Raw genomic sequence first — 27,897 nt, 5'->3', positions numbered from 1 at the left:
ACCTTTGTACCATGAATTAGTCCCGCACCTAAAAAAAGCCCATCTGATGTAGTTGAGTGGGCTCTTAGTGGCCACGTTGGGTCTGTCTTTAAATATTTATATGGGTGTATTTGCAGATTGAGACAATTTGTAAAGAGTTGAGGCTACTTTTTTTTTTTTTTTTTTTTTAAGCACTAAAACTCAAATTCGTGGCTATTTTAGTAATTAGCCCGGCTCTTCCTCTACTCAAAACCCTTGAAACTACATCTCCCAGAATGCTCTGAAGCTGGTCTGACCTCATCTCAAATGGCCCCGTAGGGCAACAAGGATGGTTAATTTTGACCGTGCTTATTTGTGCCATAAAATATCGATCCTAACTGGCAGCTATTTGGGCTTTTCTATCTACCGACCTCCAGTTTTTGAACTGCAGCCACTAAATGAAGGGGTTCTGGCCTGAGAAGGCTCTGCATTCCTTCAACTGGATGGGGAGCGGGGACGGTGTCACCGGCGATTTCAAGAATAGGAGGGAATGTTGACCAGGGAGCACCGCTGCGGCCGATCAGAGGAGCAGGAACCGGAGCCCGGGCTGAGTCCGAAAAAAGCCGGATCCGGACGGTGGCTCCGAAACGGCTGTAAGTGGAAGATGGAGGAGCCGGAGGAACCAGCGAACGGTGGGCAGTCGCTGCCCCCGGTTTACATTTACAGTCCCGAGTACGTTAGCATGTGCGACTCCCTGGCCAAAGTCCCGAAACGGGTAAGAAATGTTGGGATGAAAGACCATGGGTTTGGCGGTTTGTTGGCGGGGGGTGGGGGGGGGGTCGGTGTACGGGAGGACACTAGGAAGCGGAGAGGATATAGGACTAGGGAAAATCTTCAGCAGAAATTTGGGCGGCTGTACCAGGTGATGGGGGAAGTGTTCCCTTAGAGAGTTTCCTGAGACCGCAGAGGGGCGTCCAACGGACAGGTGGGGGTGGGGTAGAGGTGTGGGGGAGGGGATGGCACCGAGGGGATGGTGTCCTTACTGTCAGGAATCCCTGAAATGGAGAGAAGAAGCTGCAGGAGAAAAGCGTTCCATCACCCGGATAAGGCCTGATATCGTTCGCCTTAGCAGTTTAGATACTTTGTATCTGTATTGTCTAAAGTGCTTTGTAACTGTTAAGTAAAAAGAAGCAAAGGGCATTAAAAGTTAGTTCCTTTGTTCAAGATAATGAAGATGATGGGATTTCTCCCGACTTAAACTTTTAAGAGACTATTTGCTATTTTTTTTTCTTTTTTGCTGATGTTTTTAGGCCAGTATGGTACATTCCTTGATTGAGGCATATGCACTGCATAAGCAAATGAGGTAAGTTATGCTTTGAATGGCTTTGATGTTCATAGCCTTCACTTCCTGCTTCACAGGGGGGCTAATCAGAGAGAATGGTCCTTTTTAAAAAGTTTTTTTTTAATTCTTATTTTTTGGTGATTCGCAATATTTGTAATCTACCTGTGATCTAATAAAAGCTATCAGAGAATTAAGAAAACTAAAAAAAAGTGCAAGAAGCAGTTAAGATATAGGACTTTATTGCTGGGAGGGAAAGTATCCTGAGGACAGGTGTTTTGTGGAGGTTTGGGGGTGAGTACATTTGGGTACTAAAACCTATATGATAGAATAAAAGATTTTCAGCTGAGGGTGTTCTGGTTTGGGGTGTTTTTCCCTAAGCCAGATCTGAGGTATGGGTTCCACTTAAGACTTTTAGACATACCATCACCACTACCAAATGTTAACGATGAGCTGAAGACAGTTAAGACCAAAGGAAATTCCTGGAACCAAGGCCAGAACTCAGTACAGTGCTAAGGGCTTCTTTAAAAAACATGAACTTGCTGTTTGTCATTATCAGAGTCAATATTAGAACCCTGACACTGGAGTTCCCATCGTGGCGCAGTGGTTAACGAATCCGACTAGGAACCATGAGGTTGCGGGTTCGGTCCCTGCCCTTGCTCAGTGGGTTAACAATCCGGCGTTGCCGTGAGCTGTGATGTAGGTTGCAGACGCGGCTCGGATCCCGCGTTGCTGTGGCCCTGGCGTAGGTCAGTGGCTACGGCTCCGATTAGACCCCTAGCCTGGGAACCTCCATATGCCGCAGGAGCGGCCCAAGAAATAGCAAAAAGACAAAAAAAAAAAAAAAAAAAGAACCCTGACACTTGTGACATTTTCTGACCATTAGGTGAGTGTCAGAATGCTGGCTGGTGTGATATGCTTCATTTATCTCTCAGAAAGTAATGTAATAGACTTTAAAATTTTATCCTATTGTTAATCAAATCATTTATTAAGTACCTTCTTTATGAATAATTTTCAACCATTTCAACCCATATGTTTGGTAAACAGAAAAACTATATGCCTTCCATTAAAGTTACTTAACATTTCAAAAAATTACTTTAAGACAAAGAAGAAATCAAAGCAAAGCAAAACTGTCTATAATTCCCTTGCTGCTAAATAGGGAGGATTTCAGTAAGGATTTGTTAAAGAAGGAAGGATACTAGAAGAGGGAGCACTTAGGTTTGGGAAATATGGTTCAAGAAACTAAAATTTTTATCTTAGTGGGCAGAGTTGTCGCCTATGAGGGCATAGACATTTTCTCAAAGAAGAAGCAAGACTCCTTGGATCCTGTCTCTGTATATTTAATTTTTGAGGCTGAGTCTGCTTGATGAAGGTAGTAGCCTGTATAGCCATATTAATTCACAAGAAACTCAGAGGTATGTTCCCTTTCAGCATAAAAAACAAAAAACAAAAAAAATCACTACTGCCTCCCTGTGGCCTAGGTCATGCTCTTCCAACTTAAATGTGCATGTGAATCACCTTGTTAAAATACAAACTCTAATTCAATAGGTCTGAGGGGAGGCTGAAGTTCTGCCTTTCTAACGAGCTCCCAGGTACTTTGAGTGGTTAGGGCTTGTGAGCTGTAGTAAAGTCAGAAAGAGGATAGGGGAACGAGGCAGCTAGAAGTTAGAGGTGATTAAGCCGTGTTGTCACTCCTGTCACTTCTTGTGAGGAGTTGGTTGAGAGCTTCTGAGTGAAGCCCAGTTCCAACCAGCTTGCACCTTCTCTCCTTATTCTCAGAGGCAGATGTGAGGGACATTTTTGGTTGCCGTTTTTTCTTTTTTTAGGGCTGCACTTGTGGCATATGGAAGTTCCCAGGCTAGGAGTCAAATTGGAGCTTAACAGATAAGGAAACTGAGCTACAGAACAGTCAACTTATCTGAGGTTATAGAGCTGGTAAATACAGAATTAGGGTGGGAACCCAGTTCTCTTGAGTCCAATTTCAAAATTCATGACAGTACAGCTGCCTATTAAAGTAAAAATATAATCGAAAGGATTGCGTGACCCAGTTAGGAACTGATTCAAAGGAAAATATCTCTTTCTACTGGTTCTGTCATGAACGTTGTGGCTCACAGAGTAGAGTTTGTCCAATATCTGATTATTTAATTTAAATATAATTACTCCCTTTTTTTAACCTACCTATATACTCAAGGGAGATATCTATCCTTCACCCGTTTTTAATGGGGTCATCATGTATATGTGAAGAAATGAAGACGGTAGTGCAGTGGAGAAACAGAATGTGTTTATCGCTTCAACCCCCTAGAACCAGAAATTGGGAGTTGTATTTTCTGCTCAGACTGCTGGCTCCTGCTTCCAGCTTCTGGCGTCCTCTGGATCTGACTCACTCACCTCTCTTTGTTCCCTGTTATTAGGATAGTGAAGCCCAAAGTGGCCTCCATGGAAGAGATGGCCACCTTCCATACTGATGCCTATCTGCAGCATCTCCAGAAGGTCAGCCAAGAAGGAGATGATGATCATCCAGACTCCATAGAATATGGACTAGGTAAAGTTCTTTACTGAGCAGTGATGGGAGATAGACAACCTTCATCTATGGATCATAACTACTTAATCTTTTATAACTTACATGATGGTCTTTAATACTTTTATTTATTTATTTATTTATTTATTTTTTTGTCTTTTTCTATTTCTTGGGCCACTCCCATGGCATATGGAGGTTCCCAGGCTAGGGGTCTAATCGGAGCCGTAGCCACCAGCCTACGCCAGAGCCACAGCAACGCAGGATCTGAGCCGCGTCTGCAACCTACACCACAGCTCATGGCAATGCCAGATCATTAACCCACTGAGCAAGGGCAGGGACCAAACCTGCAACCTCATGGTTCCTAGTCGGATTCGTTAACCACTGCGCCACGACGGGAACTCCTGGTCTTTAATACTTTTAAATTAACAACTAATGTTTTAACCACAATATTAAACTATTGGTTTAACCACATTCCCTTAACAAGCAAACCATAGTTGAGCAAAACTGAATGGTTGATCAAATGGAGGAAAACTTTTCAGTTGCTCAGGCTCTAATAGCAGTGCCCAGATCAGGTCTAGTTGTATGTATGCTGATTTAACTGTCCTGTGACAGTTGAGTACAGATATATGTTCTGGCTAAGTTTCACAACTTAGCTCTCATTAAACAGCTGTATTTTGAAAAACCATAAGTGGCCAATAGGATAGTCTAGAGAAACAGCATGACTTAGTAGAACACTGGACTGGAGGTGGGGGTGGGGACTTAAGAGACCAGGGCATCCCAGACCTGGCTTTGTGTTATCATTGATTAGACGTATCACCGCTCAGTCATCGGTTTCTGCATCTATAGGATGTGACTAGTTAATCTTGAAGGTTTAGCCTTTCTAGCTCTAACACTGAAAAATTCCTTCCCCGACATTGAAGATGTTTATTTCTCATTTGGAGCTGATGTTGGCACAGTAGCTCTTTGGTAGGGTATGTTGATTTTATACCTCAACCCATTCCTCCTAATAGCGTACTGGACCCAATTCCAGTGTGTGGAGAGGGGAATTTGCTCCCACAACACCAAACAATGCTCAGGACACCAGCATGGTGTCCTACAATTCAATTCAGTTCTGACACTATCTACCAGGAGACAGCATCAGATTCGACAGGTAAAGTGCTCAGTTCCACAGGGCTGCCCTCCATATCAGACACTAGTTGCATACCCAAGTTGTTACCTGTGCTCTGACTGACAGGCTGCAAATTAGAGGCTCTAACAACCCCCTCCAACTCAGGATGCCAATCGCAAGTCCAAGTTGTTACCTTCTTCTGACCTACTCATTATAAATTAGAACTTCCCATGACCCCCTCCTTGGATTTAATTAATTTGCTAGAGTAGCTCAAAGAACCCAGGAAGCCCATATACATGCTAGATTACCAGTTAAATCATGGGATGTAACTCAGTAACAGCCAGATGGATGAGATCCATAAGGCAAGGTATGGAGAAAGACTACAGAGCTTCCATGCCTTCTCTGGGTGTGCCACTCTCCCTCAAATCTCTGCATGTTCACCAACCCAAAGCTCTTCAAACCCTCTCCTTTTGGGTTTTCAATGGAGGCTTCATTCTGTAGACATGATTGATTAAGCCATTGGCCAATTGGTGATTAAACTTGTTGACAAACAGATATTTTAAACAAACAGGTTGCCAGACATTTCTCCAGCAAAGAGAGTTTATTTGGGATCAGCAGAGAATTATAATTTGGGGTTTGCAACCATGGCAAGCCATGTGCAAGTCCCTGCATAGCAAGGGAAGGAGAACACTTTTATAAAGAGAAGAAAGAAGTTGGGAGGGCTAAAGTGAAAAAAAAAAATTAAAACCAAAACAAAAAACATGGCCTTTCATTGGCTGATTCCTTGCCAGGAAAGAAGAGGAGTCCTTGTTGGACTTGGCTATGGTTTCAGTGTGTGAGAGCTCCCCCTTCTGGTCTCCTGACTATTTAATTGAAGTTTGTTTATTAATTTTTTACAAACTCCAGTTCCTCTCCTCTCACAAAGGAGGTCAGGGGGTGTTACTGGGAGTTCCTATCTCATATGACCAGTCTACTAGCAACTAACCTCCATCCTTAGATGTAGTCCACAAGGTACCTTGTTAATATAACCAAGACACCTTTATAACTCATCATTTAGGAATTCCAAGAATTTTAGGAGCTCTGTGCCAGAAACTAAGAAGAAGACCAAATGTACAGTTCACCCTTAAACAACACATGAGTTAGGGTTATGACCCTGTACATAGTCAAAAATCTGAGTACAACTTATCATCCGCCCTCCAGATCTGCAGTTCCATATCGGCAGACTCGACTAACCACTGATAATATAGTACTATTGAGAAAAATCTGTATATAAATGGGTCTGCTCAGTTCAAACCCATGTTCAAAGATTAACTGTATGTTCCTTACTATAACTCATAGTATTACACCCCTCTTTTTCCAGTTTATCTTTTAATAACCTCTTCTGATGTTTGCCTGAAGGTTATGACTGTCCAGCCACTGAAGGGATATTTGACTATGCAGCAGCTGTAGGAGGGGCTACAATCACAGCTGCCCAGTGCCTGATTGATGGAATGTGCAAAGTAGCGATCAACTGGTCTGGAGGGTGGCATCATGCAAAGAAGTAAGAGAATGACCTTTCTGCTTTCTACCTCTTTTCTTGAGTCAATTTCTTGTTTATGTAAACTCTTATGTTTATTGTGTTGGCATTTATTGAGAGGTGTGTGGGGCACTTTACTAGTCATTCTGAGGAAATACAAGTCAAATTGAAAATGATGACATAATATAGTGGAAAGTGCACCATTGAAAGTCAGGACACTTGGGCTCTGTGCCTAGTTTTTTTTACAGACATGACTGACTGACTTGGACAGATTAGCCTCTCTTGGTCTGTCTCTTCATCAGGAAAATGGGCAGGGCAGAGGATATTAATCTAGATATCTCGACAATTTCTAAATTCTTGTTAAGCTTTTTGGAAACTCCTCTGTCTTCAAGGAACTTATGTTCTAGAAACAGTAACAAAATGAGAATAATTAGGGAGCAAGATCAATTTTGGTACCAATTGAATATATGTATGAGCTGAAGAGATTTAGCAACAGGGAGAAATTAATTGTGGAAGTCTTGGAAGAGGTGAATCTTAGAGGTGGTTCTTGAAAGGAGTGGCAAACAAATGTTTGAAAAGATGGAGAATTGATGAGAATAGATTTAAAACAAAAGGCTGAAGAATCAAAAAGGAGGCATATAGTATCATATACTACCATCTCCAAGCATAGTGGCAACTGAGACTTAGATATTACTCTAAGGAGAAAGCACTTGTGAAACAGCTGTTGGGTGCTACTTGGAGTTAGAGGAAAAATCCTTTTGGAGTTTCATGTTAACATTTCAAACAGCTGTACTCTGTATCTGACAAGGACTGTTGAGCCTTAGTCAGCATTTGACATCTTGCTTAATTTAATATGTCTGTGGTTCTTAGCACACGTTGGAGGAGAAGGATTTTAAAAACCAAATTTATCAATGCTCTGTTAGAGTGAAATGAAGCAGTGGTGGTAGTAATTGCCAATGCACCATTCACATACCATTTGTTCACAATATCTGCCATGATCTTGATACTCCAGTGCTCTGGAGTCTAGAGGCAACAAGCACCCTATTTTTCAGAAAAAAACCTTGAGCACAATTTCAGTGTACACAGGTTAATATAACATGGCAATCTTTTTTATCAAATGAACACATTTTGTGACCAAGGAAATCCTTGAGTAAGTTTACTACTAGAATCTACTACCAAGACGATGGAGCAAAGAGAGGCAGTATTTAGTAATGAGTTTTCCACGGCCTTAAAAACAAAGAGAAACAAACTTGCCTTTTGTTAGTTTTTGGCTCTATTAAAAAATTCAGGAGTTCCCATTGTGGCTCAGCAGGTTAAGCATCCAACATAGTGTTTGTGAGGATGCGGTTTCGATCCCTGCCCTTGCTCAGTGGGTTAAGTATCCAGTGTTGCCACAAACTGCAGCGTAAGTCCATAGATGTGTCTCGGATCTGGTGTTATTGTGGCTGTGGCACAGGCCAGCAGCTGCAGCTCCAATTCGACCCATAGCCTGGGAAATTCCATATGCCACAGGTGTGGCTATAAAAAATTAAAAAAAAAAATCAAGGAGTTCCCTTGCAGTGCATCAGGGTCAGGATCTGGTGGTGTCACTGCCGTGGCTTGGGTCACTGCTGTGTGGTTCAGGTTCAATCCCTGGCCCAAGAATTTCCATATGCCGCAGGCACTGTCAAAAAAAAAAAAAAAATCAAAATCAAGACAGCTATCTCTAGGAGAAAAAAATGACCCTCCCTCCTTCTAGCTACAGATAAGAGGGATAAAACCAAACCTCTCTGAACCAAGGACTTCTATTCCCTCTCATGTTGAGAAGAAAAGTAGTGTGGTTTTGTGGGAAATGCCTAGTCCTATAAGTTAGATCTCGTTTCTGCATGTGGCAATGGGGTTGCTTATGCAGTCAAATTCACTGCTTAAGGCTAGGACCTCAGTCAGTTTGCAGGGGAATACCCACCTGCCTTCCACTTCTTATCACTGTTTTGCTGCCAAAGGAAGTACACTCTATCTCCAGCCAATTATGGCTGTCTGGGCTGCCTGCCTGTAAGTGTGGGCATAGCCACATGCCAGGATTTTAACTGTTTCAGACAGCTTCAGCTGATTCTACCTGGAAACAGGCATGTCTCTGGTGAATATAAATTACTGAGAGTCTCTAGGGATTGCCCCAATTCAGGTCTAAATTCCAGGAGGTTCTTGGTGAACCTCTCTGCAGATGGACTAGAGGCATTTAGCACACACGCTTAGTGTAGCCAGCATTCATCTATTATAGCCACAACATTTGTTTAAACATCCCCATCCCCAAATACATGCACAGATTCATACATACCATTTATTCATTCAACATGCATTGACTAAGTACCTACATAGTATCAAGTATATTTTTACCATCATTAATAAGCAGAGATATGGAAATTGAAGCATAACACATATTTCCCCTACCAATAAAAAAAAATCTTTATTTAAAAATATCCAGGTGCTGGCAGGATTACAGTGAAATTGGTACACTCTTTTTCAAAACTTTGGAAATGCTAAGCATGGGGGAAATGTACCTGCTGATCCAGTACTATTATTCTTAGCATTCTATTCTAAGGAAATAAACCAATTCTGCCCACAAAAAGTTCATCTCTTAGGGAGTTGTTTTATGGTGCAGCAGTTCAAGGATCTGGCATCACTGCAGTGGCTCAGGTCACTACTGTTGTATGGGTTTGATGCCTGGCCCAGGAACTTCCATATGCCATGGGTGCAGCCAAAAGAAAAAAAGTTTGTCACTTAGAGGTAAGACGACAGCAAGTAATTGCATTTGAAAGCTAAAGAGTAATTTTCAAAGAAAATTCTGCGAAAGAAGAGTGATGAGAGACTAATTCTATTAGATATTAAACATACAAAACTGGAATAAAGAAAACACTGGTACCACCAATATAGGATTAGATAGGTGGTGGTGTAGTACACTCCCCAAAGAGAATGTTCCATATAAGAATTCAGTCTATTGTAGAGGATGTGTTGCAAGTGAATGGAAAGGATTGTTTAGTAAATGATGTTGTGACAGCTTGTAGCATTTATATACTCATTTCCTGTAATAAACTAAAATAAGTGGCAGCTGGATTGATGAGTTAAATATAAAAAAATCAAATTCGAAAAAACTAGAATGAATGAATATCAAGCTTCTAAAGGGGAATAGTTTTCTAAGCTTAGAAAGGAATAGAAAAACTCACAAAGAGAAAAGATCTACATATTTATATAAAATTTTAAAACCAAAATAACTTTTAAAAGTGTCATGGCCATTTCAAAAATAAAATCTGAACACAGACTGGAAAGACATATCTGGAATTCTCCCCATAGCACAGTGGGCTAAGGATCTGGTGTTTTCACTGTTGTGCAGGTTCAACCTCTGGCCCAGGAACTTCCACATACTGCAGGTGTGGTCAAAAAAGAAAAAACAAAGGCATATCTGACATAAATAAGACAAAATGTGATAGGTCTGCTTTTTCTCAGACACTCATACAGTATGATGTAGAAGTAGAAATATGGGCAAAGAACATCAATAGTCAATTTACAAAGGAGTTTTAAGTACAGCTGGAAAACATAGGATAATATTCATCACTACTAGTCAAAGAAATGCAAATTAAAACAACTAGGTAGCCTCTTTCTAAGCCTGTTATTTAACAGAATTGAAAAAAATAATACTCTGTTTGCTAGTTATAGTGTGGTTTTGTTCAACCCCTTAAGAAAACTGTTTGGGGAGTTCTCGTTGTGGCACAGCAGAAATGAATCCAACTAGGAACCATGAGATTGTGGGTTCCATCCCTGGCCTTGCTCAGTGGGTTAAGGATCCAGCATTGCTGTGAGCTGTGGTGTAGGTTGCAGACGCGGCTTGGGTCCAGCATTGCTGTGGCTGTGGCGTAGGCCAGCAGCTATAGCTCTGATTAGACCCCTAGCCTGGGAACTTGCACATGCCGCTAGTGCAGCCCTAAAAAGCAAAAAAAAAAAGAAAAGAAAAGAAAGAAAGAAAAAAAATGGAAATAATATGAATACCTAGCACAAAGGAAGTGATTGAATCCATTCCATGGAATATTATGTTACTATTTTAAATGATGATTATGAAGACTATGGGGGCATTTCAGAAAAATATGGGTTAATAAAAAGCCTGATTCTAAAATTGTATGCACACAGCAGTTACAACTTTGTAAAACATATGCATATTTTTTAAAAAATTAGTGGGAGTGATAATAGTGGTTATGTTAGGGTGGCAGAATTAATGACGTTTCTCTAGCTTTCCAAATTTCTATAATGGGATTTTTTTTTTTTAACTTTTGCAGCTAAAATTTTACCAAAATAAAAAGAGGCCAAAAAAAAATAGTTACAGCAAATATTAACAAAGGGTTAAAATTGTTGGATTTCCCTTCGTGGCGCAGTGGTTAACGAATCTGACTAGGAACCGTGAGGTTGCAGGTTTGATCCCTGGCCTTGCTCAGTGGGTTAAGGATCCAGCGTTGCTATGAGCTGTGGTGTAGGTCGCAGACGCGGCTCAGATCCTGTGTTGCTGTGGCTCCGGCGTAGGCCGGTGGCTACAGCTCCGATTCGACCCCTAGCCTGGCAACCTCCATATGCTGTGGGAGCGGCCCAAGAAAATGGCAAAAAGACTAAATAAATAAATAAATAAATAAATAAATAAATAATAAAATAAGATAAAATTTTTAACTATTCTAATTGATTTTTAAACACTAATATTCAGATAAATGAGCAAAAGGCATGAACAGACAACTCACAAAAGAGAGTAAACAAACATGAAAAAATATTTAGCTTTGTTAGTAATTAGAGGAAGAGAAATTGAAACATTATATATACATGTACATATTTTTCTCCTACCAAATTGGAACTGAAGAAAGATCTTAACTCATAACATCTCTTACTCTTGGTAATCTCTTCTAAGGAAATAAACCAATCCAAAATATGGAAAAGATGTGTAAATGAAAATGGTCATTTCATTCTTACTTATAATAGCCAAGAAGGAGGAGGGAGGAAGACCTAAATGTTCAACAAGAGTAGAATGGTTAGGTTGTATACTGCAACATATCTGCTTGATGGACTATTATGTAACTATTAAAAGTGGTAGTCTGGAAGACCACATAGCAAGAAAAAAAATGCCTATTGTATAATGTTGACATTTCTCTTAAAGGACAGGTAACTACAACATCATACATTCACTCTGATTAGAGTCATGTAAAACATATCTGCATGTGAAAAAAAAGTTTTGGAAGGAAATACAACAAAATGATACCAGTGTCATTGTGAGGATGATAACTGTGATGATGATATATATGTATACACACACATTATACTCTATATATATGTATACACACACGCAGCTTTTTTTCTGTTTCATATATTTTCTCTAATGTGATTATATTACTTGGAGCAAGGTGGGAAGTGGTTATACAGGCATACTAGGTCAGTGTATGCCAGAGTTATAGGCACAAGGTAGTGAAGTGTAGAGAAGAAGGAGTTTGCCTTCCAACTAATGGGGATGGAGAATATCAAGCAGAGGGAATGAAAAAACATGGTAGCAGGAGAGTATAGGGCATTTGGAGAACTACAGGTAGTTAAAACAGGGCCACAATGAGAGCAAATAGAACAAAACCAATTTATAACTAATGGGGATGGAGAATTTCAAGCAGAGGGAATAAAAAAACATGGTAGCAGGAGAGTATGGGACATTTGGAGAACTACAGGTAGTTAAAACAGGGCCACAATGAGAGCAAATAGAACAAAACCAATTTATAAAGGTTTTATAAGCCATGTTGAGGAGCTGGACTTTGTTCTGTGGCCAGTGGGGATTTACCAAAAACTTTTTGAGAGGATGGCAATGTGCCAGTTGGATCTGAGGGAACTGAGACTAGAGGCAGGGAGAAGGCTATTGCCTTATTTAACCAACTATTTATTAAACTGCTAATGAGAAAACAAAGAGGAGGTGCTTATTTGAGTATAGTTAGTACCAGATAAAAAGCCACTTAGTGGATCCATTTAAAAGAGGGACTATGGAGTTCCCATCATGGTGCAGTGGAAATGAACCTAAGAACCATGAGGTTTCAGGTTCGATCCCTGGCCTCGCCCATTGGGTTAAGGATCTGGCATTGCCATGAGCTGTGGTGTAGGTCGCAGATGTGGTTCAGATCTGGCATTGCTGTGGCTGTGGTATAGGCCTGCAGCTGTAGCTCCGATTAGACTCCTAACCTGGGAACCTCCATGTGCTACAGGTGTGGCCCTAAGAAAGGGGGGGGGGGATTAAAATTTTGGAGTAAATAGTAGAAGGGGGCAAGGTTTGATGGGTATGCTAACTTGAATAACTAAAACCTACTAAAATATGTTTATCTTGCCTCGTTTAATAGAAGTGAATGCTAAGTAATTCTTTTTTTTTTTTTTTCGGTCTTTTTAGGGCCGAACCCACGGCATATGGAGGTTCCCGGGCTAGGGGTCCAATCAAAGCTGTAGCTGCCAGCCTACACCATAGCCACAGCAACACTGGATCCTTAATCCACTGAGCGAGTCCAGGGATAGAACCTGCATCCTCATGGATGCTGGTCAGGTTCGCTAACCGCTGAGCCACAATGGGAACTCCGAATGCTAAGTAATTCTTAAAACTATCAGGGATTGCCTGTTTTTGTTTGGGGCCTAATTTTTCTAACACCAGTGCATTATTTTTCAAAATGGTACATTTCACTTCTACAAGACTTTTGCAGCATGATCATTAATAGGATTGATTCTGCCAAAATATTCAAGGGCTTCATCACTTTTCTGGAGGGTTTCTCCTTAGTTATTTGGTATTTAAATCACTCTCTTTTGAACCACTTTTAAAATCATTACTCTTATTTATTTTTCTCATCTTCAGTTGTAAACTGGTGTACCAGATCCTTGTTGTCAGCTTTGTGTGTTGACTTCATGCTAGCCTGCATCTTTTTGTAATTCTGCTTTGTGATAGATTTGTATGAAATTGTCTGCTTATATAACTGACAAACCATGAGAGGCAAAATGAACAGCTGCACAGGGATTGGTGCTAGTGGTTAAAGGAGTTGATTGTTTGAATGGGGACTGATATAAATGGTCAGTTCATTAGCAAGTGCTTTCTTCCCATGACAGCTTTTGTACCCCTAGGAAATCTCAAAACCTTAGGTATCTTAGCCCTTAGGGGCTAATATAGTAAATTCTCAGTAGTGAGAACTCCCTACATCAGCAAAGAGCTAGTGGCATGTTTTTCACACTGAGGGTAGCAAGTCATTAATGGACAATTATATCAATTTAGTGGACTGCAACCAGCATTTTTTAATATCAAGATGGATTTCATGAAACTTATTCTGGTATATGTTATATGCATTTGTGTATACTAGGTCACAATGTAAAATGTCAAGCCACTGTAGAGTAGAATGACTGTGAACTTTGAAGTAAGACCTAGATGCACATCCAGACTACACCACTTACTAGCCATGTATATGACTTTGGGGTTATTCCAGGAACAGCATGTGCAGAGGCACAGAGGTGTGAAAGCTGAGGGCACTTCCAAGTCTATAATTAAAGCTGAAACTAAGTGCTCCTATAAGCAGGTGGCTGGAGGTAAGGTGGGAGAGACGTGAAAGTTCCTTGTATGCCAAACTAAATAGCTTGGATTTGATCTTCCAGGTCAGTGGTTATTGACCTATTTTAGTCATGGACCCCTCTTAAAATCTAATGAAAGCTGTATAACATTGTCCCTTTGTACATACACAAAATTTTCCTTTTAATTTCAGAAAGTTTAAGGATCTCCTGAAGCCCATGTATGGATCGTATGGATCCTTGGTTAAGAACCTTGTTTTTAAACAGTAAGGAATCACTGAAGGAAATTCTAGCTGGGAAAAGGTAACACGATCAGATTTGCCTTTTAGAAATATGGTTCTGGCTGGTAGATAAATTGGTGTGGTCTGAGGGGGGCAGGTGAATGTTAATATTGAAATCTGTTAGGATCTTACTAGGATAATGATCTATTCAAAAGGAAATAAAAGCTGTGGTGATGACCATAGACAAGGGAATAAATTCAAGAGCCATTTAGCTAAAATAGGTAGGAATGGTAACCAATTTCGTATAAATGATAAGGAAGGAGTGATCTAGAGTTCTTGTGAAGATAACTGAGTGATTGCGTTGCCATTAGCCAAGAAGAGTAGGGGTTGAGAACCACTGGGTCTATAGAGCATCTAATTAAAGATGTTTATCAGAGAGCCGGCAGTGGGGTCCATCTCAGGACTTCTCAACTTTAATCCACATATGAAATAACCAGGGATCTTATTAAAATGCAGATTCTGGGTCAGGCCCGGGTAGGGGTGGGGGGGTGGACTTGAGAATCTGCATTCCTAGTTCCCAGGCAATACTAAGTGCTGCCAGTGTGTGGACTGGACTTAGACTAGCAAGATGGCTCAGGAGAGCCATCTTCACTGAAGATGAAGATTTGGGAGTCAACAACATGGTAAGGTAGTGATTAATCAAAACTAAGGAAACAGATTAAAATAATCTGGAAAGCATGTATAGAATAATACAGGGGAGAAAAATCAAATGAGCCTTGTGGAATGCCAGTGTTTACGGGCAAATAGAAGAAGAAAGGCCTAAAAGTTTGAGTCTTGAGAAGGAATGAATATTCGGAGAGATAGGAAATGAATCAGAAAAAACTTATCACAGAAAGCAAAGATGAACCTCAAGAAGAGTGGCTTTGGAGTTACCTGGTGGCCTAGTGGTTATGGATCCAATGTTGTCACTTCTGTGGTGTGCATTCAGTCCCAGGAACTTGTGCATGGCATGGGCATGGCCAAAAAAAAATGGGTAGGGGGGAGAAGACCAGTTTGGATAGCAGTGTCTGCCACTGCAGAGCATGTATTCTCAACAGGGGTGATACTGTCCCCAAGGGAGCAAAAATTGATTCTTGCCAGGGCTGGCAAGGTGGCAGGGTGGGGGTGTGCAGCAAAAAACTGAGATGTTACATGGTTTATGGTTTTCTAAAGGGTCACAGTACATAAACAGTTGTATAGTACATCTATGCTATTAAAATTTCATGGAGGGGCCAATTAGGAAAAGGTGTCTAAAAAAGACTCCTTGGAGGGAGTGATAATGAAAAAATGCTTGAGAAACAGCTGCAGAGAAGGAAAGTAAGATTTCTCAGTAAGGAGGTTATGGTGAAGAAGATTTCAAAGGATGAAAAGGAGTGTTCCTGGGAGGTGAAGGGCCTTGCAGAAGGCCACAGTCACCTTTACAAAAGCATAGTAAAATAGCCTAGCAGATTTGGGAAACTACATACACTGCTGGAGGATTAGGCTACAAAGTGGACAATGGCAGCAGATGAGGTAGAAAAGTAGGAAATGGGTCATGAAGGGCTTCATATGTATTGGAATCACTCAATTGAAAAATGCAGGTTTCCAGGCCTCAGAGATAGTGATCAGGTAGGTTTGGAGCAGGGTGTATTGGAACCTGCACTTTCAAACTCTAGGGGTGATTCTGATATGCACATTTTGAGAAACCCTACAGTAGGAAATGGGGGGGTGCTGAAAAATTAGGGAGTAACATGGTGAGATTTTTGTTCTAAGACAAAACTGACTGCAGTTATAGAGGATGGGTTGAAGGAGGTGTAGACTAGAGGTCAAGGGTATCAGCAGTCCCACTGACAAGTGGTGAGGACCTGAACTAAGGTGAAGCAATGAGATTCAAACTGAGGCAATCTAATTCTTCAGCCTGTGTGCTTAACCCCTGAATTACCTCAATAAACAGGAGTAGGTGGTGGTGTGCAGCAGAGATTGTACCCAGGGAAATTGGATTCTCAGATTTGGAGATGGAAGTGGAAGCTGGAACTAGAAACAGAGGTGTTGCCAGTATATAAAATGGTAGCACAAACCAGGAAAATTGTGGGATGACTTAGGGGAAAGGCAGAGTAAGAAAAAGAAAATAGACCCTTGAACGCCAGGAAATACCAATATGTAATGAACAGGTATAAGAAGAAGCCCCAGTGTATTCAGCTGAAAAGCAGCAATCAAGCCTAGCCAGCTAATCAAAATAGAACAGAACCATGGAATCCTAAGGGAGCAGAAGAATTTAAAGAAGAAAAGAGCTTTCAACAGTGTCACATGCTATGGAGTGATCAATACAGAGCAGTACTAAAGTGTTAGTCATATTTGGTTGGCAATTAAACACTAATGACCTTGGTAAGAGAACCTTCTGGAAAGTGATGGGAATACAAACTGTTGAGGAGTGAGTTGGAACTGAAAAAATGGGCAAGAAAGGAACATTAATCTGTCCAAAAGTTCAAATGAGAAAGAAAGGAAAGAGGAGGGGCCAAGGAAAGTAAGGGTTGAGGGCTGAATTGTTGCATTTGTTCTAAGAGTTCATTTATAGACTGAAAGGAAAATACTGGAAGTATGAGAAGGATAAGAAATGGAGCAAAGTGTCAGATGAAGTAAGAGAGGATGGGATGAATGGCTTTGGGAGGAGGAAACCCATGTCTTCTGAAGCCAGGGCAAAAGAAGTCAAGAAGAGTACAACAGAGAAGCGTGTAGGTTGCCTACTAGTGGAACCAAGGGAGGGCTGGCCCCATGGCCTCTACTTTCTTGGTGAAATGACTCTTGCCCTCTTGAGTCACTTGCCCACAGGCCTCTTTGAATCCTTTGATTCTGCCTTTTTTTTTTTTTTTTTTTTTTTGTCTTTTTTTTAGGGCCTCACCCATGGCATATGGAGGTTCCCAGGCTAGAGGTCGAATCGGAGCTGTAGCTGCCAGCCTACGCCACAGCCACAGCAACACCAGATCCGAGCCATGTCTGCGACTTATACCACAGCTCACAGCAACACTGGATCCTTAACCCACTGAGCGAGGCCAGGGATTAAACCCGCATCTTCATGGATGCTAGTCAGATTCGTTTCTACTAAGCCACTGTGGGAACTCCCTGATTCTGCTTTTTGTAGTCAGTCTCTTAGGAGCCAGCTTGAGCTATCCAGATCCTTTAAACTAGGAGTCATTCTTCCATGTAAACATGTGCTAGGAGGTATTAATACTCAACACAGGACAGTGACTCCTAACCTCCAGAATTTGCTAAGATCGCATTATCTTTGTCCACTTTGACTGGCTGTTCCTCATCATTGCCTCTTCTGGTGTCTCTTACCCTGTTTGACTCTGAATCACAGCTGCCGATATTTTCCTTTATCTCATTCTGATAATCCATTTAAGACCTACATCCATCTCTAGCTCAACCTGCCCTTCTTCCTCCCACAATTCTGTTATTTGCCATCTTATCCCACAACATTTGAGCCTTCCACCCGGTGACAGGGGATCTGTGCTAGCTGGGCCCCCTCTGTCCTACTTCCAGCTAGGAGAGGAAAGATTATTGTTGTGGAATGACATTGGTTTCTGGGACTTCCACCTGGGGGTCAGTGAATGGTAGAGCCATGCAATTCTTTCTTGTGTCTTGATAAATTCTACAAGTTCTACAGCTGTTACTGTCCAGCTGGCTGTTATGGTCAAAACTCTAGAGTTCTGTTCTCAAGAGCTCCAGTTAGGCACAGATAGTGTGCGTGACAGTGGATTGCATTCCAACTCCAGTTCCCCCAAAGCACTCTATGCACAGTATAACCTGTGAATCAAGTAGCCAGACCTCCTCCTCTGCCGACACCGCTCCGCCTCCAGCCTTTCCAAACCAGTAGATGACTACATGAAAACGCAAGCCTGCATTCACTGTCAGCCACATCGCCTCATCACTAAGGCAGGCTCCTCCTTGAGCCATGGCATGCATGTCCTTATCACTTCCTCCTCGCACCCGTTCCATCCTGGCACCTGTAGAACTGGCCCCTCATGAGACAAAATAAACAAATCTTTCCCAATACATATCCAACCCTAAGACATCAGCCCTTCCATGAGAAGACTGCTTGGCCAGCAAGCAAAGTAGAAACCAGCTAAGATGCGTTTTGTCCCTATGGCATCCTCTAGCCTTTTGGGGATGAGCTGTGTTCTGGTAGAACTAGGAAAGGGAGTTCCCGTTGTGGTTTAGTGGCAATGAACCCAGCTAGTATCCATGAGGACACGGGTTCAATCCCTGGCCTTGCTCAGTGGGTTAAGGATCTGGTGTTGCCATGAGCTGTGTAGGTAGCAGACGTGGCTTGGATCTAGCGTTGCTGTGGCTGTGGTGTGGGCTGGCAGCTACCAGCTTCGATTTGACCCCTCGCCTGGGAACTTCCATGTGCCACAGGTGTGGCCCTTAAAAAAAAGCAAAAAAGAAAAAGAAGAAAGATCTAGGGAAGATGGACCATCGCAGTAGTTTAGTGCTGCACAGAGAATTCCAGCTCCATCAATTACTAGCCATAAAACCCTCTGTGCCTCAGTAGCCTCAGTTGTAAATTGGAGATAATAATAGTACCTACCTTATAGGGTGATAGGGCTTAAATCTGCTAATTGCACTAAAGAGCTTGGCACACAGTACGTGTTTGACAAATTCATGTATCGTATCCAGACTGGGTTACACTCAGGGGGTCTTAGGTAGCCTCTCAGGCAAGTCCCTGGTCCAGCAGGTCCCACTGCCTGGCCAGCTGAAGTCAGCCCCGGTCCGGTTTGCCACTTCCCCTTTGCCCATAAGCTGCTTCTGGCTGAGAGTTGGCGGTTATTGGCTTTGAGACTCAGGCCCTTGGCTTTGTCAGATTTTCACTGTCAGCATTCCTTTACCCTGATCCTCCCAAACATCACATAGACTTCCCTGTTTGACTCACCCCTCCACTGCTGGTCCAGCCCATATCCCTAAGGGAGATGAAGATACTCCCCACCAGGAGACAGAGGGACCACCCCTTATTGTCAAGGGTGACTGTGCAGTAGTACTGATACCCAGAACTTTCCTTATTCCTAAGAAGCATGTGCTCTCTGAGTCTAATATCAAGGTCTTCTATAAACTAAAAACTCTGGACTGCAGCTTGCAGTAAGTTTCATCAAATCCTCCATCTCTTCCACATTGGCCCCAAGACCCTTTCTGAAAATAAAAAGAAGAGGAGTTCCCATCATGGCGCAGCAGAAATGAATCCGACTAGGAACCATGAGGTTGCAGGTTCAATCCCTGGCCTCGCTCAGTGGGTTAAAGATCTGGCGTTGCTGTAGTGCGGGTCGCAGACACACCTCGGATCCAGCTGTGGCTGTGACATAGGCCAGCAGCTGTAGCTCCGATCCCACCCCTAGCCTGGGAGGCTCCATATGCCGCAAGTGCGGCCCTAAAAAGACAGACAGACAGACAGACAGACAGATAGATAGATACATAGATAGCAGGGAGTCTTCTTGTCCAGATTATTCCATCCTCAGCATAATCACTATTCAAAATCCTTTCTGTTAACCTGGAACCTTCTAACTCAATTCCATGAGGCGCTGGCCCTCCCAGAGCCATCTATTCCTTAGGGGCACCTACAACCTCATCTAGATCAAGGAAGGTGATGAGTGGAAGATTCCTGTGAGGTGCCCCTGCTTTCTTCCAGCAAATGAGATCACACACCACCTCCTAGAATAGTTATGTACCTGGGCAATATTTTGATAAATCCTCTTGACCAAACTTCACAGAATCTCTGAGCTACATGGCAGTTGAATGATTACAGAAGCACTATCCCCGGGCCAAGCCCCAAAATGTGAAAGTGGTGTTTCTGGACAGAGTTTACATAGTGCTGGATAAGATATAAATTTTTCTGAAACGAAGTCCTCTAGGATGATTGAAGACATCAGCAATCCCTTTGTTGATGCTACCAGCAATTCATCTACTACCCCTGCGTCTTTATTTCCTCAGTATCCTCTCTCCTTAAGAAAAAGGAATGTGGTTCCTAGACACCAAAAATGACCTTCCAATAGCTGAAGACCTTCCACCCCAGCCCTGGCCTGTACCGTCAGCTAATGCCTTCACCATCCAGGCATGGGCCTGTGGGTGGGGGACGGGGATGATGAGTGGGGGGTGTTGTCCAGGAGGACCTGAGTACTTTTCATTTCTATCCCTGTACCCACATCTGCAGGAAGTTGGCCCTAAGCAAAGTCAGTTACCACAAGTCAGAATAAGAGCTCTTAGTGATCAAGGCCACCTTCAAGACAGGGCAATACTTCTTTTGAGAGGGACAAACAGTTTGTGATCATGACTAATTGTTACAGCCCAGAGCAGCCAGGGCAGACTTGTAAACCCAACCTATACCAGGCGAGTAGACCCTTCCCAAAGCACTCACTCTGTTGCAGAATTAAGAATATCAAGGGGCAGTGGAAATGGGTTCCAGCCTGAGAATGCCATGGCCATTTACCCCAGCCACAGCATGGGGAGCAGGCAGGTACATGCATAGAAGATCCAGGTCCATCCTGGGGTAGCCCAGAGATTTCTGTTGTTCCAAGGTACCCCATTCTATTAGGACCAAGGGTTGCCTGTGCCTGTGGGTACCCCTCCAACAGTCCAACACAGCCTATTCAAACTTGAGTATGATTTCATGGAGTATATTTCGTAGTGTGGCCCACAGAATACCTGCGTCTTAATCCTAAAATGAAGATTTCTAAATCAGACCCTCTAGGAGTAAAGCCCAAAAATATTCTCTCTCTCTCTCTCTCTTTAAACCAGTGCCTCCCAGGTGATTTTGATGCACAGCATAGGTTGAGAACTCTTGGTCTAAGGGTTCCTCTGCTAGTTGCCCCATACCTGACCTAACCTCTGATGTAACTCTGTGATTCCTACAGCTGTGATAAAGACAGACTAAGGTAACCTTAAGGCCCTTAGGACATTATCCTAATGAATGTCAGTGGAGATTTTTCCTCCTTCCCCATCTGTAACACCTTCTTACTGGTAGATTCCTTTCCCTGTTACCCCAATTCACACCAGCCATTGCTGCCCCTGTATCTAAAAGACCTTCCACTTCCACAAGTTCCATAGACATCTGCTCTCTAACTGCAGCTTCCAGTTCATACACTAGCTTTGAAGAATTCAATTCAAAATCCTCTCCCACATTTCCCTCTCTACCATACCACTTCCAGCAGACAGCCTTCCAGGCAATATGGATTAACCAGGTCCTAGCAGAGCAGCACTACTGCGACACCCCCAATACGTAATGCAGTTGGTTTTCTGCCCCCAGCCAGCTCGGAATTCATTTTTAATCCATCATACCTCTGCATCCAGACCTCTTCCCCTTATGGCATTGTTTCCAGCCCACTCTTGTCCTGGCTAGTTGCTGGAACCACTGACATCCCTGAGACTGGCCAATACCTTGGCCATTAAGTATGGACTCCCCAAGGGCACATTCAGTTAGCTTTCACCATACAACATGGCAGAGGGGTGAAGACCAGGGACTCTGAAGTCACACTGCCCGGGTTTGAATGCCAGTACTGCCACTTTCTATGTGACCTTGAACAACAAACTCTGTTCCTTGATTTCCTCACCTATAAAATGGAGATAATAATAGTACCTAACTCACAAAGCAGTTGTATTACATGAACTAATGTGTGTAGAGAACATAGATTAATATATGGCACATACTAAACACCAGAAAATATTTGCTGTTGAATGGTATATGAACTACACTAACTGTATCATTCAGGTGTGACTTCCTTTTGGCACAGGACCAACTGTACCATGCCAGAAATTGAAGGACTCTTACCTAGAAATCTTTGAAGTGAAATTTAGACATCCGCCCACACACCTCCTACCTCAGCAGCTCCTAGAACTCCATGCCCTTCCTATTCTGTGATCACTCATGCAGTCTTGCTACCCCCAGTGCGCTTGTCTATCTTGTACCCTGCAATTAGCCCCAGCAACCTAAAGCTGAGAGACCAGCTTCATCATGAAAGGGTGTTAGCTTTCCAGCAGCATCATGGTTCTCCCACTGTCTGATTCACTGGAAGGGAATACATGGGGGTTGAGGGCGGCCCACCCAAGGCAGCCTTGGTGTCTTAATCCTATTATAGGTATACTTTCCAGGCTCAACCTCAGCATTCTCTCTCAGGTGCAATCCTGGTGTTTGCTTTCAGGTCCAGGTACCAGGATGGGAAGTCAATGACACTCTTACTTATGCCCTGCCCCTTGCTTTGCCCACCTCCACCTCCTGACCCCAGACCCACTAGACCCTTTTACCTAGTCTCACTAGTAAAGGAAAAGATCAGACCTCTATGCTTAGAAACCAGGGTAGAAATCTTTTTTTTTTTTTTTTTTTTTTGTCTTTTGTCTGTTGTTGTTGTTGCTATCTCTTGGGCCGCTTCCACGGCATATGGAGGTTCCCAGGCTAGGGGTTGAATCGGAGCTGTAGCCACCGGCCTACGCCAGAGCCACAGCAACGCGGGATCCGAGCCGCGTCTGCAACCTACACCACAGCTCACCGCAACGCCGGATCGTTAACCCACTGAGCAAGGGCAGGGACCGAACCCGCAACCTCATGGTTCCTAGTCGGATTCGTTAACCGCTGCGCCACCACGGGAACTCCGTGGGGTAGAAATCTTGAAAGCAGGAACAGAGGTGGTGACAGTGGATGTGAAAAGGAAGGAGAGCACTTGAGAGTGATTTTAGAGGCATAACTGACAGAATGTGATAGTCAGCTGTTGAGGATAAGGCAAGGGGAAACATCAAAGACACACAGTTTCTTGCCTAAATAGGATGCAGTATTATTAATAAGATTGAAATTGGTACACCAAAAAAACATCCAGAGATGTCAAGGGATTTGTGACAGGAAGATCTAAATGGATAAATGGATAGTTAGGTAGGAGATGGTAGAAAGTAGATTGGTTGGTGGGTGTCTGGTTGACATCCCAAACATGTCCAAATGCTAACTCCTAACCCTTATCCCCACCCCCAGCCCCACTCACATGGCAGCCCTACTCTTCCTGTTGTTGAAACCAAACATATTGGAATCATCTTTGACTCCTCCTTTCACACCCCAAATTCAATCTGTTTTTTTTTTTAAAAAATTCCATATTCAAAATATTTCTAGAATCTGACCACTTCTCACCACCTCCCACACTGTAACCCTAGTCCAATCTGCCATCATCTTTCTCTGGGACTACTGCAACCACCTCCCAACCAGCATTTCTGCTTCTGGCCTTGCCCCTGTTTGGTCTGTCCTCCACATAGTGGACATAGTAATCCTGTTAAAACAGATCCTATCACTCCTCTGTTCAAAACACTGCCTTGACCCTCTGTTTCACTCTGAGTAAAAGCCAAAGACCCCACCACAGCATACAAAGCCCTGAGCAGTCCTCCCTCCCCACCCCTCCACCCCGCCACTGCCAGAATTACTCTTTTCCTCACTGTTATCTGGCCATTGGACTCCTTGTGTTCCTTGAACATACCAGCCATGTTCCCATTTCCAGGCCTTTGCCCTTCCTGTTCCCACTGCCTGAAATAATCTTCCCAGTTATGCCCTTCACCTCCTTCAAGTCTTTGCTTAAATATCACTTTCTCAGTAAGGCCTTCCCTAACCATGTGTTTAAATTTGCACTGCCAAAAAGCCTCCCATTGTCCTTCCTCATTTCTATCGTTCTCCATACTATTGACCACCTAAAAACTTATTTTTCTTATTCATTATTTATTTCATGCCTTACACCCCCTCCTAATAGAACATAAGCTTCATAGGAGGTAAGAGTTTTTATTTGTTTTATTCATTACTATAGCTTCACTGCTTAGAATTCTGCCTGGCACATAGAAAATTCAATAAAGTTTTGTTGGGTGAATGAGTGTGAAAGTTGGAATGGATGAGCTGAGAGTTGAGTGTGAAACATTGATTCCCAACCCTCTGGGGGAGTGACCCTCATGGTACTTCCAGTTGACTTATGGAATGTCAAAATTTTTGGAAAATAAAGAATAAAGTTATTTAAATTGGAAAGATGAATTAGTGCCTTCTCAGCAGGCTTTCAATAGATAATTGTTAAATAAATCAATGGTGATATCTTAAGAGATGAAATTATCAGAACCAGGAGAAGGGGGGGAGGGAGGGAAAAGGGAGAGAGAAGAGAGACAAGGGAAGAGGTGATTCCACATGGCAGTCAGAGGTTTGAGTGTTCACAAAGTCAAATAAGCAGTCAATACGTCATTGTTCCAGCATATTGAATATGACTAAACTGTGGGTTATATAAGCTTTGCTTTTTAACCAAGAGCCCACTAGAGGGAGTGCGCGGTTAAATCAAGAATGTTCTCTGCTTGATGAAATTCTCTTAACGTCATCCACATTTCTATTTATTGATCTGATGTTCGTCTAAATTGTTTCATCAGTTCGAAGTGTTCTCTTAAGCTAATTTCTTTCATCATCCCAGTATCTGGTTCAAAATAGGTCTTCAATAAATATTTATAGTTTGAATGAAAGAATGAATATTTAGAATCAAGAGACTCTCACCTTAAAATTTGTGTTTTACTAATTAACCAGTCACTCTTTCCATTAAGAAACTGTCCTTCAGTGTTCGTAACCTGGCTGATGAATATAGCATCCATGGTCCTTGGTGCTTAAAGAAGCCCTAGGCAGGAAGAGGGCAGGAGTCTGACTCGGAGTTTGTGTGCTTTATCTGTGTAGTGCCTGAACTAGAAGTCACTAAAGGCCAGGCTGCCTCTGCTCCTACACCCAGCTCCTCTCTGCATCAGGAGGGGCTGGCAGCTGATGGAAGATGCAGGTCCCCCAGGCTGGCTTGCCCCCCCCACCTCATCCCCCAGTTAGTTCAACTTCTGAAAATGGGGATTTCACTGCTTTTGAAACCTGTAGCCTAACGTGGGTTTTAGAGGTGTAGGGTTGTTGGGATGAAGAAAGTTAAATAAGCTTTGCTTGCTATCTTAATGATCAACTGTTCCCATTAAAACTCTCTGAAGGGATTTGGGGTGCCTGCATTTACAGCTTTCTGAGGGATCACTGTGGGGAGTATGGAGTCCTTGTCCTGTTGTCATCTGATGGAGGAAGTCTCCGAGTGCCCTTGATTCAGGCCCATGGCTAGGCCCTCAAAGCCTAAGAAATATAGTACATTTTTAATAAACTTTTTTTTTAAGAATAGTTTTTGATTTACAGAAAAATTGAGCAGAAAGTAGAGTTTCCATGTACCCCATACCCAGTTTCTCCTATTATTAACATCTTACATGAATAGAATACATTTGTTATTTGTTTATTTATTTGTTTGGCTGTACCTATAACATGTGAAAGTTTCTGGGCCAGGGATTGAACCCAGTGGTGACAACACAGGATCCTTAACCCACTAGGTCACCAGGGAACTCTAATACATTTGTTAATATTAATGAACTGATATTGATATGATTCATAGTTTATTCACACTTTGTTATTTTTTGCCGAATGTCCTTCTTCTGTCCCAGGACCCCATGAAGGATACATTTTGTTGTCATGTCTCCTTAGGCTCCCCTAGACTGTGACATTTTCTCAGGCTTTCCTTGTTTTTGATGACCTGGACAAGTTTTGAGTAGAAGTGCTAGAAGTAATATTCAGTAGTATATATTTTTCAGTCTGTTTTATACATTTTAATGTTTTTCAGTCTATTTAAAGGCATCATTTCAAATAGCCTGAGACATGTAGGCTGTGTTTATTGTTCTTTTAAGCACCAATTTTTATAACAAATCTGAATAATTCCTGAAGCTGGTCCTTGCTAGAGCAGGGCAAGTATCTACAGCACTGGTGAATTTTTCTGAAACTGTGTGCACTTTGAGTAAGTCTTTCAATCTATTGTCCATGCTCACCAAACCCTTGCTGGTCTCATCTTTTCTCAGAAAACTTAAAAGAAAATTGAAGGTGCAAATTCAAAGTGTGTATCTAGAATTAACTGGTCTGACTTGCTCTATTTTTCTATACTTGATCTTAGCCAAAAGGCCAAGAAGCGATGACTTGCTATTTCTTCCTACTGTCTGAACTGTAGTGAGAGGCTTGTTCTCAGTTTTTCTGATTAAAAATAAGGACCAAGAATTCTGTGAGAAAAAAGAGGAAGGACTGAAAGTTAGATAGAGCCACATAGCTTTATCTTAATTTTCTACCTCAACTCGTCTTTAATATAAACTGTATTATCACTGAATTATCATTGAGTTTATTATTAAGATAAAACTCAGCTTTATATTTTTTCCATTATGTTTTCAAATATTTAATCCCACTACCCACACAGATTCTTATACAATCAATACCACTAAATTTAGTTGGAGTGCTAGTAAGCTACATTCACTTCCTAGCTAGTCTTTGCTAGAATTGGGTGGATTTTTCTTCTGAGAATCTTTCTTTTCCATGCCTTTTGTGTATTGTCTTTGGACTTTAGTAAGAAAATGGCTCTTTAAACTCTCTGGAGGCTGGGGGCAAATCAAGGTAAAGTGTAAATTGAGAGGAATTGAAATCACTAATCTTGCCTGATGTACTTTAATATAACAGTAATTATAGATCATACAAGGTGGATTGAGTCAAGTTGTAATTATGGACTTTATTCCAGACAACTAATAAAACTTCTCTAGGAGATTATTAGAATTTCCCCTAAGAGGTATCTCGAAGGTTGTTAAGGTCTCATTAATGCTTTGACCAGGAATTCCTTTCTATGTATTTCCTATAGGAGAGATATATACCTGTAAAGAAGGTGCCCCAATTAACTTTAGAGACTTCTGTTTGCCCTTCAAGGCTTATTTCATATAAACAATATCAATGTTTACTAAAAATTTCTCAGAATTGCATGCTAGCTGTAGGAAATGTGATGTAAATAGTTGGAATTCAAACATTTTACATGGAATAAAATTAATTATTGGGAGGGACAGTACAAATTATGAAACTTTTCAAATTATTCAGGTAAAGGTTTTTCCCACCATATTAGGTGGCAGCTTTGGAATGGGCTTAAGGTTTAACTCAGGTCATGGAGACTGAACAATTTATCTGTGTTAGTACTCAAGTGCATTTTTGTTTCTGACGAAGGTTGGTTTTCTCATAGGCAATGTCAGTGGCTATTTAGCTCAGGCAGTTAGAACACAATGCTAGTAGGGCCAAGACCAGGATTTTTGTCCTTGTACAAACCAGTTAGTTTTCACTGATGGTAGTGCTATTGGCCACACTATCTACTGGCTGTCCATCTCTTCAAAAGCATATCCTCGGATGCAAGGGAAGCCAGACTGGGGGATGCAGACTGGTAAGTGTAAATCTTTACCACCTTTGAGAAAAACAGTCCAAAGTCCCTTTTGCTGTAAAGACTGGGTCACCTGCACCATTTGTACTGGTTTGCCTCACTGTGTTGTTATGGGTACTCTAAAATGCAGAACTATGTCCATTGCTTTCTCTGTTTTATATCCTATTAGCTCAGGAAAGATTTTCATTCCATTGAGCACCAGACTGTGGGGTATATTTTTGGAAGCAAGTGTAGGTGTACCAGAGCCAAAAAAGGTTGGGAACAACTGTAGACAAACTGATCTCACTGTTCTTAGAGCTGCCAACTCTAGGCTTAGAGCCCTTAAAGTGGACTATAAATGTAGAGTAGGTGGTTGAAAGAAAATCCGTTA

General features: G+C 42.1%; 1 protein-coding gene across 3 annotated transcripts in view; it reads left to right on the top strand.

Moving 5' to 3' along the window:
- Window positions 208-27,897, top strand: part of HDAC8 (histone deacetylase 8) — a 240,500-nt gene continuing 212,810 nt past the window's right edge. The window contains exons 1-4 of one of the 3 annotated variants that reach the window (XM_021080458.1): window positions 208-733; window positions 1,269-1,321; window positions 3,709-3,839; window positions 6,322-6,463. In XM_021080458.1, coding sequence (XP_020936117.1) covers window positions 509-733; window positions 1,269-1,321; window positions 3,709-3,839; window positions 6,322-6,463 — 551 coding nt within the window. In that variant the 5' untranslated portion in view covers window positions 208-508. The remainder of the gene's footprint in view (window positions 734-1,268; window positions 1,322-3,708; window positions 3,840-6,321; window positions 6,464-27,897) is intronic. The other 2 variants (XM_021080459.1, XR_002340774.1) reach the window with 2 other exon arrangements.

Source organism: Sus scrofa, chromosome X (assembly GCF_000003025.6).
Source record: "Sus scrofa isolate TJ Tabasco breed Duroc chromosome X, Sscrofa11.1, whole genome shotgun sequence".
Classification (NCBI taxonomy): domain Eukaryota; kingdom Metazoa; phylum Chordata; class Mammalia; order Artiodactyla; family Suidae; genus Sus; species Sus scrofa.
This window is presented reverse-complemented; position numbering and strand designations above follow the sequence as displayed.